At 38.5% G+C, this 13,497-nt stretch overlaps 1 protein-coding gene across 1 annotated transcript in view; it reads right to left on the reverse strand.

Annotated features, from left to right (window-relative positions):
* The window catches only part of abce1 (ATP-binding cassette, sub-family E (OABP), member 1), a 69,820-nt gene that overhangs the window by 36,338 nt on the left and 19,985 nt on the right, over positions 1-13,497 (reverse strand). The window contains exons 5-10 of the mRNA XM_080193327.1: positions 9,889-10,006; positions 8,376-8,513; positions 6,005-6,074; positions 4,756-4,852; positions 3,438-3,527; positions 624-745 (exon numbers count right to left, since the gene is read on the reverse strand). Coding sequence (XP_080049453.1) covers positions 624-745; positions 3,438-3,527; positions 4,756-4,852; positions 6,005-6,074; positions 8,376-8,513; positions 9,889-10,006 — 635 coding nt within the window. The remainder of the gene's footprint in view (positions 1-623; positions 746-3,437; positions 3,528-4,755; positions 4,853-6,004; positions 6,075-8,375; positions 8,514-9,888; positions 10,007-13,497) is intronic.

A 13,497-nucleotide genomic window follows, 5' to 3' on the forward strand; every position in this document is an offset into this window, starting at 1 on the left:
ATGGATGCATATTGCACCTGACACAAAGTGACATTATGACTACATCTTAATCTAAAATTTGCTTTAACAAGATATGAACGGCATTGTGAAATTATATCAGCCATATAAAAATAAATAACATTTAGTCATTTATAACAGTTACTAAAGCTTTACAAAATACTGATTTCAAGTTAAAACTACCTGTCTGAGTATACATCAATCTATCATATGTATCACGAGATCATTTTGAGGAGATAATCTCACATTGCAACTTATATGAAACTGAAGACGTGAAATACAACCAGTGTGAAGTGGACTTCAAAAAATTAAATGTAACTGTCCCCATGCCATATGCTGAAATATCTTCAAATGTCAACGTTCATAAAGAGTGAAGAGTTCAGATTATTCTTTACGAACTTACGCACATTGGTAAACAATGTGTTCATCTGAATGGCTGTCAAAGCACCTACCACTATCAATCCCTGACCTGCAGATGTAGTAAGGCAAAGGATGCTAAAAGCTCTACAGTTTTAGTCCTCATAAAATTTGAAATGGCCTTTGCAAAGTCTGCTGATACACTTTTAATGATAATCCTTATTCCAAGTTTAATAGTAAACTACAAGTTCATTCCACATAAATTTTACCTTCTCGAACACTGAAAGGCATGGTGACGACACCATATGCACTTGGTACACCATACAGACAGCAAATGAAATCAGAAAGGTAGTCCAACACGCTTAAATCATGCTCCACAACGATAATATACCTAATTACCAAAAGATGAGAAAATTACACAGTGTCTAATAAAACATTTATTGTAGCCTTCTCCCAAATGAAGTTCTGCAACAACAATTACTTCTGCCAAGATGCTTTTTCTGAAGCCATATAGGAGTGAATCAGTTTTAATTAAATTGAGTTTGGAGAAAGATCATTTATTGAGATCTAAGAATCATATAAAGCAGTATCATTAGTGCATTGCAAAATACTCTAATTGCTAGGACCTTCCAGTTGCTTGCCATTTTAACACATGACCCTGCTCCCATGCCCACATGTTTGTCTTTGGCTTGCTGCAATATTCCAGCGAAGCTCAATGCAAACCAGAGGAATAGCATTTTATCTTCCGGCTTGGCACTTTATAGCCTTCCGGTCTCAACATCGAATTCAACAACTTCAGATGATTTGATCTATCCTACTTCAGCCCCCTTTGTTTTCATTCTATTTTGTTTAATTTTTATTTTACTGTTCTCGACCTTTTGTTTTTTTAATTTTCTTTCTTCATTTTTCTCCCCCCACTTCATCCCCCTTCCCCTTTTCTACATTCTATCTCTGTCCCATTACTAGCCCTCCCCACATTTTCATCTGTCACAGCTTACAGCTTTTCTGCCGTTTGGCCATTTACACCCTTCTTTCTTTCTCTGGACAGCTGTTAGCAGTCTTTTCCCCTGGTTTCTATGGTTATGACTCATATTTCATTCCCTCCCCCTGCAGTATAAATATCTCCCACTTTCTATGCCTTTTAGCTTTGACAAAGGATCATCTGGACTCAAACGTCAGCTCTTTTCTCTCCTTACAAATACTGCCAGATCTGCTGAGGTTTTCCAGCATTTTCTCTTTTGATTTCAGATTCCAACATCCGCAGTAATTTGCCTTTACTCTATCGCTAGAACTATTTTGTCTTTGAAATTTCACAACTTGAAAGAAGCACTTTAAACTGGTTATCATATGTTAGATTAACTAAAATTTGGACTACCTGTCAGCCAGAAAGAACACACCTACAAAAATAAACCAACACTTGAGTATAAAGAGAAAATTATGAAGATCAAGATTTATATCTCATTTGAGATATTGCTCACCAGTAATCAGGTAGGCATAAACAGCGATAGGCTTTCATGATGTACAACTCAAAACACTTTGAAAGTCAGACAAGAGCTTCCCAAGCACTGGCAATTTAACTCAAGAAGCCCAGATAACTAAATCCTAATTGTGCTATTTTCTATCCTTTAGTTGATCTCATTTGAATTTTGATATTCAAATCTGAAAAGGTTTTGCTTTTAAATAGCACTGTTGCCTCGCTGGTGAATATATTTTCAATCAGAACATAGGTAATATCAGCAATTTTAAATTTAATGCAAATTAATAAGGAGAATTATTTAAATGTTGTATGTGACTCCTGGGGTTCCATAGCATGTATTTATGCAGCCGATGAGAACAGCCTGGACACCTCTGTATTATACAAAAATGAAACCTCACATGCTGACACAATATTTGAGCTTTTTAAACATTTGAATGCCTTCCCAGGTTTTAAAAATGTAACTTTTGCCACCTGTAAAAATACAGCTTCAATGTTGATTTACATGGTAGAAAAACACTAAAGAATACAGAATACTTCTGAAACTCTTTGGTAAGGACACACTAGTGTCAGCTTAAAGGGTCTGTTGACTACTGGGGAACTTCACAACAGAGTTCAGACCACAACAGCATTCATTAGGAAATAGAAAATAAAAACTTTAATATGCATAATAGCTAATTTAAATGGCAATGCAAGTGGGAAATGCGCAAGTAACAGGGAAATGTGCAGGTAATGGAGCTTTACCAGTTTTTCAACCAAATGGTATATCAGTTGGCATCATTTTGATTGAAGAAATAAGAGAGAATTTGTGATGAATGAATACTGTTGCGATATATTGAAATTTGACTTGCAAAGTAATTATTTCTCACAACACAGCATGGTGGCAATGGTGGGGCAGCAAGGTGGTTAGCACTGTGGCCTCAGTGCCAGGGACCTTGGTTTAATTCCAACCTTGCTGATTGTGAGGAGTTCTCCCATGACTACGAGGGCTTCCTCTGGGTGTTCTAGTTTCCTTCCACAATCCAAAGATGTGTAAATTACGTGGATTGGCAATGTGAAAAAGCCCCGTAGCAGGTTAAATGCCTGGATTTTCGGAATAGAGTAAGAAGTCTCACAACACCAGGTTAAAGTCCAACAAGTTAATTTGGTAGTATAGGTCACTAGCTTTCGGGGTTTGCCCGAAGCTAAGGGATTTTGCTACCAAAGAAACCTGTTGGACTTTAACCTGGCGTTGTGAGACTTCTTATTGTGTTTGCCCCAGTGCAATGCCGGCATATCCACATCATGACTTTTCGGAATAGGGCGGGGGGGAGCATAGGTAAGATGGTCTTTTGGAAAGTCAGTGCAGACTCAATGGACCAAATGGCCTTCTTCTGCACTGTTGGGATTCTATGATTTTATTGTAATTTTTCTGCACCAGATTCAAGAGGTCTATTGCAGTTGTAACGCATTTTAATAAATCATCCAATATATGATACGGAAAATTAAATAGCTTCCCCAACAATTATTCATTATTGAATAATTGTGTCTATTGTGGATACTGAACACCACAACTGTGCGATGGGTCATTCATTACATGCTGCTACAATGACACATATTGTCAGGTTACCTATCCGGATTTATAAGGGAGCGAATAGTGATGGCCGCCTTCAAACGTTGTTTGACATCTAGGTAACTGGAGGGCTCATCAAACATGAAACTGAAAAAAAAATACATAATTGTAGTTGTCAGAATTTACATAGTAACATTTTAAAACCTTTCCAAATTGAAAGGAAAACAAATATTTCATTACTAATGCAACAATGAACATCAGGTACAAAATGGTACGTCAATTAAAAGTATGTGCTCACAGTGAAACATTTACAAGCAATCAAGTCAAATCAATAAAGGACAGGCATAGTAGAAAACAAGAATGTGATCTTATCCAATTCTCACCTTTGCTTTGCAGATTTCAGAATGCAATGCGCAGCACTGAATTAATTTTTTGGTGGCACGAACAGGATAGAACTGGGGGTGAATGGTCTAGGTGACGCAGGGAGCACTAAGAATTTGTAGCAGGTGGTGGAAGCTATAAGAAGTGGTTGCAGAGATTCTGGAATCAGCAAAAAGACATTTTTGCAGTTACACTGAGAGGGTTGGTTGAGGGTAATGATGGCCCTTTGGGGCTGATGGTCATGGTACTGTCAACAGATAAGGAAATGGGGAGTCACATGCCAAAAGTCCCAAGGAAACTGGATTTAGGTCAGGGACAAAAACAGAAAATGCAGGAAAATCTCAGCAGGTCTGACAGCATCTTTGAAGAGAGAATAGAGCCAACATTGAGTCACAGGTCATCCTGTCTCGAAATGTGGTTTTATTCGCCCTCCATAGATGAAGCCAGACCTGCTGAGATTTTCCAGCATTTTCTGGGGTTTCTTTTCAAATTCCAGCATCATCATATTTTGCCTTTATCTTAGGTCAGAGATTCCTCCATTTGATGTGGATAGTGGTGGTGATGGAAAGGGTGGCAACTTCCTGGAACAGATAGTTGCCATCCTAAAATTTTGAAGGGGGCGAGTGTGAACTTTGCAGCTGCTCTAGCTGTGGTTTCCTCAATTCGGAAGCTGATCTTTTCTACTGGAGGACTATATATGTCACTCTGCTGGTTGGGGTACAGGGGGATGTGAGAGGAAGCCCATGGTGCTATGGACTGGTTGACCTGACATCTGAAACTCTGCGATTTTGTTGATCAGTGGCAGATTTTTTGTTAACACATTTGAGTGGAAACTAGAAGAAAAAATTCTCAAAACTGCTTGTGAAGAGATGTCAACTGTAAACTCTTATTTCTTACAAAATTCCGTTAATGCTACTATGTGGGAACTGTGTTATAGGATTTTGCTGATAAAATACAGAAATAATTAGAAATGAAAGTTCTTCTGGTATCTTACATGTCTGCTTTTTGAATGCACACTACTGCACATGCAAATCTTTGCAGCTCTCCTCCAGAGAGATCCTCAACATTCCTCTCTTTTAAGTGAGTCAGATCTGAAGAAAAAGATTTGAAATCTATTAAGTTACAACATCTAGAACGCAAAGAGAATCTGTTTGTCTATTTTCAGCTTGACTCAGTTGATAAAGAACAGATAAACAGTGCCTTTCAAGATCTCAGAACCTCTCACGATTTCACAGCCAAATTAAGCATTTTAACACTTTTATTTACCGTTGTAGTGCAGCCGAATGTAGTAACCAATTTGCACACAGTACAAACAACAGTAAAATAAATGATCAGATATTGTTTTAGCAACATGGGCTGAAGAATAAACATTGGCCGAGACAGCGGAAGAGCTCTCAGCCTAAATGATGTGCTTAAGGCTTTGTGGTGGAACTTGAACAAACAACCTTTTCACTCAAAGGCAAAGTGCTATCACTGAGCCAAGACGAAGTGGTGGAGGCTGCCTTGCTAAATATATTTAAGACGCGGGTAGATAGGTTTTTGATAGGCAAGGGGATTAAGGGTTATGGGGAGAAGGCGGGAAAGTGGAACTGAGCCACGACAGATCAGCCATGATCTTACTGAATGGCGGGGCAGGCTCGAAGGGCTAGATGGCCTACTCCTGCTCCTATTTTTTTTATGTTCTTATGAATTCTAAAAGCACATGCATCTCTGGTTGGTAACGCTGAGATGAAGCTTTATTTCTAGAGCTTGGGCATAAAACGTAGCCTGATATATTTCTACAATAGCAAAGGAATACTAGTTTATGTGTGGTTAATATCTGTGCTAGACAGTTAAAGGCATTATTTAAAGAAAAGCACTAAATTCTCCCAATTATCTCGTCTGCAAATTTTTTAACCAATGCCAACAAAGCGGAATGGCCAGTTGTGCTACTTGTGGAGCATTGTATTGATGAAATGGGTGCTACATCATGACAGAAGTCCCTCAGAGCAATTCTTAATAAGTTAACTGCTTTTGAGTTGTTTGAAAGGGATCATAACATTGAACTCTCTTTTTCTATTTTAAATGCAAACAGATTCAACACTTACATCTTTAAAATATATCAGATTACTGATGGGGTAGTTCTGGCAGGACTCCCTTAATTGAAGGATATATTTTAATATCTTAACAGATTCATTTATATTGAACAATAACCCAATAAATCATAAATATTTCAGAATCTTTAAACTCCATAGTTTTCTTACCAAGATGTTCACAAATAACATCCTGTGTTTTGGTCTCATCTTTTCTGTCCAAAATAGAACCCACAGTTCCCTGCAGAAACAAAGTAAAGAGTTGTGATGATATTGTGCCTACAAGAAATGTATTTTTATCATATAAGGCGTATGTTTAAAGTTTAGCTATTTTACACAATGCCAATTTGACTGGGTGCCAGGCAACTCACACTGAGAATGCAGGCTAATGATTGATTTTGGCTAGGGATGTGTTTCAATCTGAGTTAATGCACTTTTGTTCATTTGGGAAGGTGATTTTATTGGCTCATTACACCAGGGAGGCCAGCGATTGGAAGAGAGTACTGACAGATCTCTCCTATGTTGAGTAGATCACAGAGATCCTGTGTATGTCCAACAGCATCCTTTAGCTTTGAGTGGTCAGCTTCCCTGAGAGAATCCACTCCTCCTACTGTGTTAATCACTTGTTGCCTCTTTTCTTGGCAGAAGATCATGTCTGGAAGCTTGCTGAAAAACTGGGTGCAATTCTCTCCTGTTTCACATTCTTTCGGCACTTCGTTTTTTTTTAGGTAAGATCGGCCCCTTGGTTTTTTTTCCCCTCCAACGTTTCAGAGTAGGGTTTTGATTAGGTTGATGGACAGAGACAAAGTCATTTGTTGAAGGGGAGGAGCTAGACTTACAGGGAAAATCAGGCAGGAACTGCTGGCTTCTGGCTCTCTCTCTGAAGTCTTCTGTTTTGGACTTGCTAGGAGAAATACATCTTTCTCTCTCTTCTCAGAGGTATTCTGGAGGCTCGACGACTGGCAGCCCAAGTGCAAGCACATAGGCCTATGTGGTACTAATTGATCTTGAAGAGGCGTTTAAGTCTATAAAAGGAATATTACTTGAATGCCAGAACTCGGAGCAGGAGGCAGCCATTTGGCCCCTCCAGCCTACTCCACTGTTCAACAAGATCATGGCTGATCTTTTTGTGGACTCAGCTCCACTTAGCTACCCACTCAACATAACCCTCAATTCCTTTACTGTTCAAAAATCTATCTTTGCCTTAAAAACATTCAATGAGGTAGCATCAACTGGGTGAAGAATTCCTCCTCGACTCAGTTCTAAATCTGCTCCCCTTTATTTTGAGGCAATGCCCCTTAGTTCTGGTTTCACCTGCCAGCAGTTCCCTATCATTTATGCAGTGAACAGGTACAGAACATAATCAGAAAGGCTAGTGGACTGCTGGTGTTTATATCTCAAGGACCAGAGTACAAGTGAATAGAAGTCATGCTATGCCAAACTATGCCCAACTATGCCCTGATATCAGCCCTGGAGTACTGTAAACAATGTAGAGTATCAAACATTAGGAATGATGCACTGTAATTAGAAAGGGCAATTTGATCAAAGTAAAGAGGAACAAATAAAATAGATATAGAAAAGTTATTTTTGCATTTGGGGAATCTTAATTTAGAGGCCATAGTCTAAAATTTAGAGCCATACCCTTCAAGAGTGAAATTTATGTTATTTGATCCTGAACATTAGTGTCATTGCTGTCTAATTGTCCTCAAGAAGGGAGTGGTGAGCTGCCTTCTTAAAATTAAATGCACTTCCACACACTAAAGGGTGGTAGAAGTTTGCAACTCTCTTCAGCAAACAACTATTCTTACTAGATTGGTAGCTAATTTTGAAACTGAAATTGACAGATTGTTGTTAATCACAAGTATTAAGCAACTTGGGATAGAAGTGATTATTTGGAATTAATTCACAGGTCAGCCGTCATTTAACCATAGGGCAGAACAGCTTTGAGCAGCGAAATTGTCCACTCTTCTTCACACATTCCTACTTGAATTGGCTATTTCTGACATTCTGGTTGCAGTCTCTACCCAAAAACCATCGTCTCTGGTGGTCAAAACAGAGAAGGAAGAACTAGTTAGAGAACTTCTTGATGGGTCTACTTCTGAGTCTGGTGAAAATGGCTGTGTACGAGTCAGAAATACAGAGGATTGACAATATGAGTTGTTTTGAATGCTTGTCACTATTCCAAGACCTGCAGCACAACTGAATGTGATGATGTGAGATCACAAAGTATCTACTGGGTTTAGTCAAAGTCTTCTGCGACCAGTGGATACCATCAGACGTGGAATGTATTATCGATGACTAAGACTAAATCAATGACACAAAGCTGGATGGGAGAGTAAGCTATGACAAAAATATAAAACTGAAACAGCAACTTTAACACACAAAGGATTTCTTTACTAAAGATCATTAGTACACAAGACCAGAATGATTATTTGGGAACTATTCCCAGGGTGCACAGTGCTGAAATTAAAGTACAGCCATATTTGTTGCAGCTGCAACAAATATCACACAATTTGTGCCAAGTTTGGATTTTTAAAATTACCTTTACAGCCTTTGGGATCTGGTCCACATACTGGGGCTTGATGATGGCCTTGAGATCATCTTCTAGGATCTTTGTGAAATAGTTCTGCAGTTCAGAACCTCTGAAGTACGTCAAAATCTCCTGCCAGTCAGGAGGATCCTGTTGGAAGAACCACACACTTACCATTTATAAAGCATGCAAATTTTAAGGTGTGATTGCCTATGTACCTTTAGAAGGGGAAAAGTATTTTACATCAGGGTGATCCCTTTAAAATTACGTGTCTTCAGAAATGATTTTTCATAAAGAGCAACTTGCTCTAGGAACCAATAACTGAACTAAGCTGCCTGGGAAATAAGCAATAGAACAGCAAAGAGTAAACAAGAAATTTATTTCACAGGGCAATAGATTCCTATGTGTGGTTTTGCTTTCCAAAAAAATTTAGTTTCAAATAAGGTGGCTGCACAGAACCCCTCACATTGTGTACTGGCTAAAAGGGTTTACAACTCTTGATAGCTAAAGACTCTACTCAGTGAGTTTGATTCTGGGATAAAGATTAAAAATGAGAAAATGATGGTAAGGGTGGAAGAAAGAGAGCGCATGAGATGAAAAACAAACTAGATGTGAGAAAAAGAACATTCCTTCGAGTGTTCTCCAACCAATCTGACCAGAAATAAGCCGAAAGTAAAGTAATCTGAACACATGAATTTTTAAACAGTACTCAGGCCAAATCTTCCAATTTCAGACAAGTATCTGAATGAGTTTTTTGAGGGTGTGTGTGAAATTGATATAGAAAGAAATTTGAGTTAGGAAGTTTGATTTAAAGTATAAGTAACTGTATTCACTTTTTAATATCCTTAACGCAAAGCCTATTTGAGATGGAGTACAGTTATTAGTATTCGTGTTGTTTGTTTTTCATAAAATTATTTTATTTGAAACAGTGAACTTTGTAGCTTCTTCTTTTAGTAACACCTGATTTTTGGGTTTCCCAAAATAACTGTTAATGATTGCTATCAGAATCATAACTGGAACATCAGACACACTAATCATAAAATAAGTTTCCATTATTAGTTGATTTGCCAACTTTATGAAAAATATTGACAGATTAGCAAGTGTTGATTTATTCCAGTGTTATCCATGAGAGCTAGAGAAAAAAAATGTTAATTCTGGCAATACAATAGTACTCGCACTATTTGAAGTATGCATCACTACAGATGTCATTACCTTTTAAGATATTTTATTACGTATAGTTGTTCTTTTGCTCAGAGCAATTACATTTAATAATTATCCAGAAAAACTTCAGTAGCTATTGCAATACATTTTCTAAGTACAGCAATTTAAGCTTTAAACAATACTACAGATCAATATGTTGAAATATTTTACATCCAGATCATGCAAACAATTGTGGCAAAACCATTCAACAAATTATAAAAACCTACAACCTTTTGACTACAAATTTCTAGCAACAAAAATACCACTAATTGTAAAATATTTAATTTTAAATTGCCATTCATACTACCCACGAGAAAAAACTCACATCGTATTTCCCCAAGTTAGGTTTTTGCTTTCCTGCTAGGATCTTCAAAGCTGTAGATTTTCCAATACCATTAGTTCCTACCAAACCCAAAACTTCACCAGGTCGAGGAATAGGCAACCTAAAATTCAGATTATTCAGGGTTATTGAAATTTACTCAACTTTGAAAATCTTATAAACTGTAGAACACATGACATACCTCAAGTTTACCAAAGTAAATGTCATAAAATGCATTGAAGAGTTAAACACAGTGGTGCGAAACTTCCACCCTGTCAGTGTTCTGACCCACAAGACCCACAATACATTTTGTTGACTGTTTCCCATATGCAGAGTTGCCATATTCCACTGGCTTTCGTATGTGTAGCCTTTTTCCTATGAGTATAACTAAAGTGATAGACACATAAAGCAAGCACACGTGAATTTAGATGCATGCTGATTGCACACAACATTGGATGCATGGCTCTCACAGTCAATTAAGTGTAAATACTACTTCTGTTTTTACCACTTGAAGCCAATTCTACTAATATATCAATGATTAAGCATTTTCTATAATCATATGAAATATTTGATATGTACTAAATATATTTAATTTTATTCATGGGGTTCACAGTTAGTGAACATGCCTGAATTCAACCTTGTGGCCCACTGTGATGAAGGAAGGCCACTCATGTGGCCCACTAAGAATAGGTTGCCCATCACTCTTTTAATGGGCACTGTTTAAATGTTTGGTCTATATTCAAGCCAGAGGCAGATAATTCTAGAGTTCCTTCCTTTAAATTAGAACTAGTTCAACATTTGTTGAGAGAGTTAAAGATGGGATTGGAAAGTTTTATTTGTTGTAATTGTTCTTTCTGGAAAAGTACTTTATTGACCAAATATTTTTCTTAAGAGAAAACGTACTAAAATTAACAGCACACTTGCATAAGTTACACGCTCAGACAATAGACAACGTTCAGAAATAATTCTACTAAATGCAACTTTAATTATAATTTTTTAAAAATTGAAGTGTTAAAAATACATCATCAACAAGATTAACAAGACTTACAAATCTGTGACATAATGTTAGGGTTCCAACTTGCACCACATTTGACTGGGAAATGAACTTGCCAAAAAAAGTCAATTTACTATCCAGCATGTTCTCACCTATATCCTAGAAGCTGTTGAATGTTAATTACAGTAAAAAGTCTGACAATGTCAGCCACTTTAAGACTTGAACAGCAGATTAGGTGTAAAGACTCGCATTCTAATCAGTAATCTGTAAACTGTCTGTGCTTTATATGCTCTGTGTGAGGCCAGAACTCTCCATTCACCTGACGAAGGGACTAACCCAAAAGCTAGTGAGCGTATTATCAAATAAATCGGTTGGACTTAAACCTGGTGTTGTCAGACTTTTTACTGCATTTACCCCTGTCCAGCGCCGGCATATCCACATCACGAATGTTAACTAAGCAGGAGGACAATCAAAAGCTTCAGTCTGGTTCAACAATTTAGTTATGCACCTAGAACATCCCAAAGTGCTTCAGAGGAGGAATATAAAACAAAGTGACATTTAAGGAGATATTGTTTCACATGATCAAAAACTTGAATGAAGGGAGGTGTACGAAAAGAATTCCCAAGATCTCGATGTCCAGGTACCCGAAGGCATAGCCACCAATTTCAGATAGGAAGGGGTGAGACCATGGAGAGATTTGAAAACAAAGATGAGAATTTTAAAATAAAATTATTGCTTGAATGGTAGCCAATCTAAGTCAGCCAGCCCAAGAGTGATAGGGACTTGCTCGGAGTTAAGAAACTGACAGCAAAATGTTGGATGACCTTAAATTTGTGATGGGTAGAATGTGAGAACCCAAACAAAAGAGTGTTGAAATTGTCATGTTAAGAAGTAACAAAGACATGTTGGAACCAAACAAGAGCAGACCCATCCAGCTGGACCATGCTGGAGGTACTGGAGGAGAATGGTTGACAACTGTGTCAAAAGCTTGCAGACACACAAAAACATTGGCGGAGGGCAGGGGAGGGGGTGGAGGTGGATAGAGAGGAGGAAATGATACACTTGTCACAGTTATATAGAGTATCGCATGACTGGTTAGAGCCATTTCAATCTATTAGCAAAGGCAGAAGTTTGACTCTATCATTTCAAACCGGAGTTCTGGAGAACCAGTACCGATTTCGAAGGTGGCAACATGTTCAAGGGCTTTGGAAAGGAAAGGGCAATTATAAGCAGAGCGGTAGCTTTCAAGGATCGTAGGATCAAGGGTTTTTTTGAGGCAAGAGTGATGATGGTAGATATACAGGAGAGAGGGACAATGCTTGAGAAACAAGTTAGTTAACAATATCAGCTAACATGAGAGTAAGGAGAGTTTGGGTGGTCAGCAGTTTTATTGCAATAGTTCAAGGGAGCAGAAGATGGTTTTGATTGACAGAATGAGCTTGAAGTGGGCATGAGGGGACATAGCAGAGAAACGTACCAGTTCAGCATTGGGCGAGGAGGAAAACTTTAGATGTTTTGGGCTGAAATAAGGGAGGGTCATAGCACAAATAGCTGATTGGATGGTCCCAACCTTTCTTTGTAACAAAAATGTCAATCAGCTCCTCACACATATTACGGGTGAGGGTGGAGGAGACAGGGGAAGGGGGGTGGGGGGGTTGTGGTTGAAGAAAATTGTTTGTGGTATAGGAAAAAAAGCTATGAATGATTGTTGCAGCCCAAGATACTCCAGGAATGGTAAGCAGACAAGAGCAGGACTCAATGGTGTTTTTGTGGTCCAGGCAGATCTGGCTGTGCTTGGCTAAACAAGTTGTATGCCATTGCCATTCAAAAGTCTGTTTTTCCTGGACTTTAGAGAATGGATACAAGGGTCATAATTGGGTGAGAGTGAGCAGTTATTCTATTGGAAACCAAGGAATCAAAAATGGAAGTGAGGATGCAGTTAAGCAAATTGGAGGTTGCAAAAATATTACGATAAAGAGAGCTGGAGACTGGACAATTAGGGTTTTGAAAGCACAGTTTGTTTTATTCTTTCATGGGATGTGAGTATCTTTGCCCAGGCCAGCATTTATTGTCCATCCCCAACTACACTCGTGTGTTGTGTCACCTTCTTGAACTGCTGCAGTCCATTTGGTGCAGGTACATCCATGGCATTGTTAGGTAGGAAGTTCCAGGATTTTGAACGAGTCACGAATTGTGATATAATTCCAAGTCAGGCTGGTGTGTGGCTTGTAGGGGAACTTGCAAGTAGTGATTCCATGAATCTGCTGCCTTGTCCTTCTAGGTTGTAGAGATTGAGAGTTTGGAAGATGTTGTCGAAGGAGCCTTGGTGAATTGCTGCAGTGCATCTTGTATATGATTCATAAGGCTGCCACTGTGCATTGGTGGTGGAGGGTCTGAATTTCAAGGTGCTGGATGGGGAGCAATTCAAGCAGGCTGCTAGATCCTGGAAGGTGATCTTCTGAAGTACTGTTGCAGCTGCACACATCTAGGCAAGAGCATTCCCATTATCCTCTGACTGGTTATAGATGTTGGGCAGGCTTTGGGGAGTCAGGAGGTGAGTTGCTCACTGAAATCCCAGTCTTTGACCTGTTTAAGGTGAGTAGCTCACAGCAGAAATCCCA

This window comes from Carcharhinus amblyrhynchos, chromosome 1, assembly GCF_965287045.1.
Source record: "Carcharhinus amblyrhynchos chromosome 1, sCarAmb.v2.hapA, whole genome shotgun sequence".
Classification (NCBI taxonomy): Eukaryota; Metazoa; Chordata; class Chondrichthyes; order Carcharhiniformes; family Carcharhinidae; genus Carcharhinus; species Carcharhinus amblyrhynchos.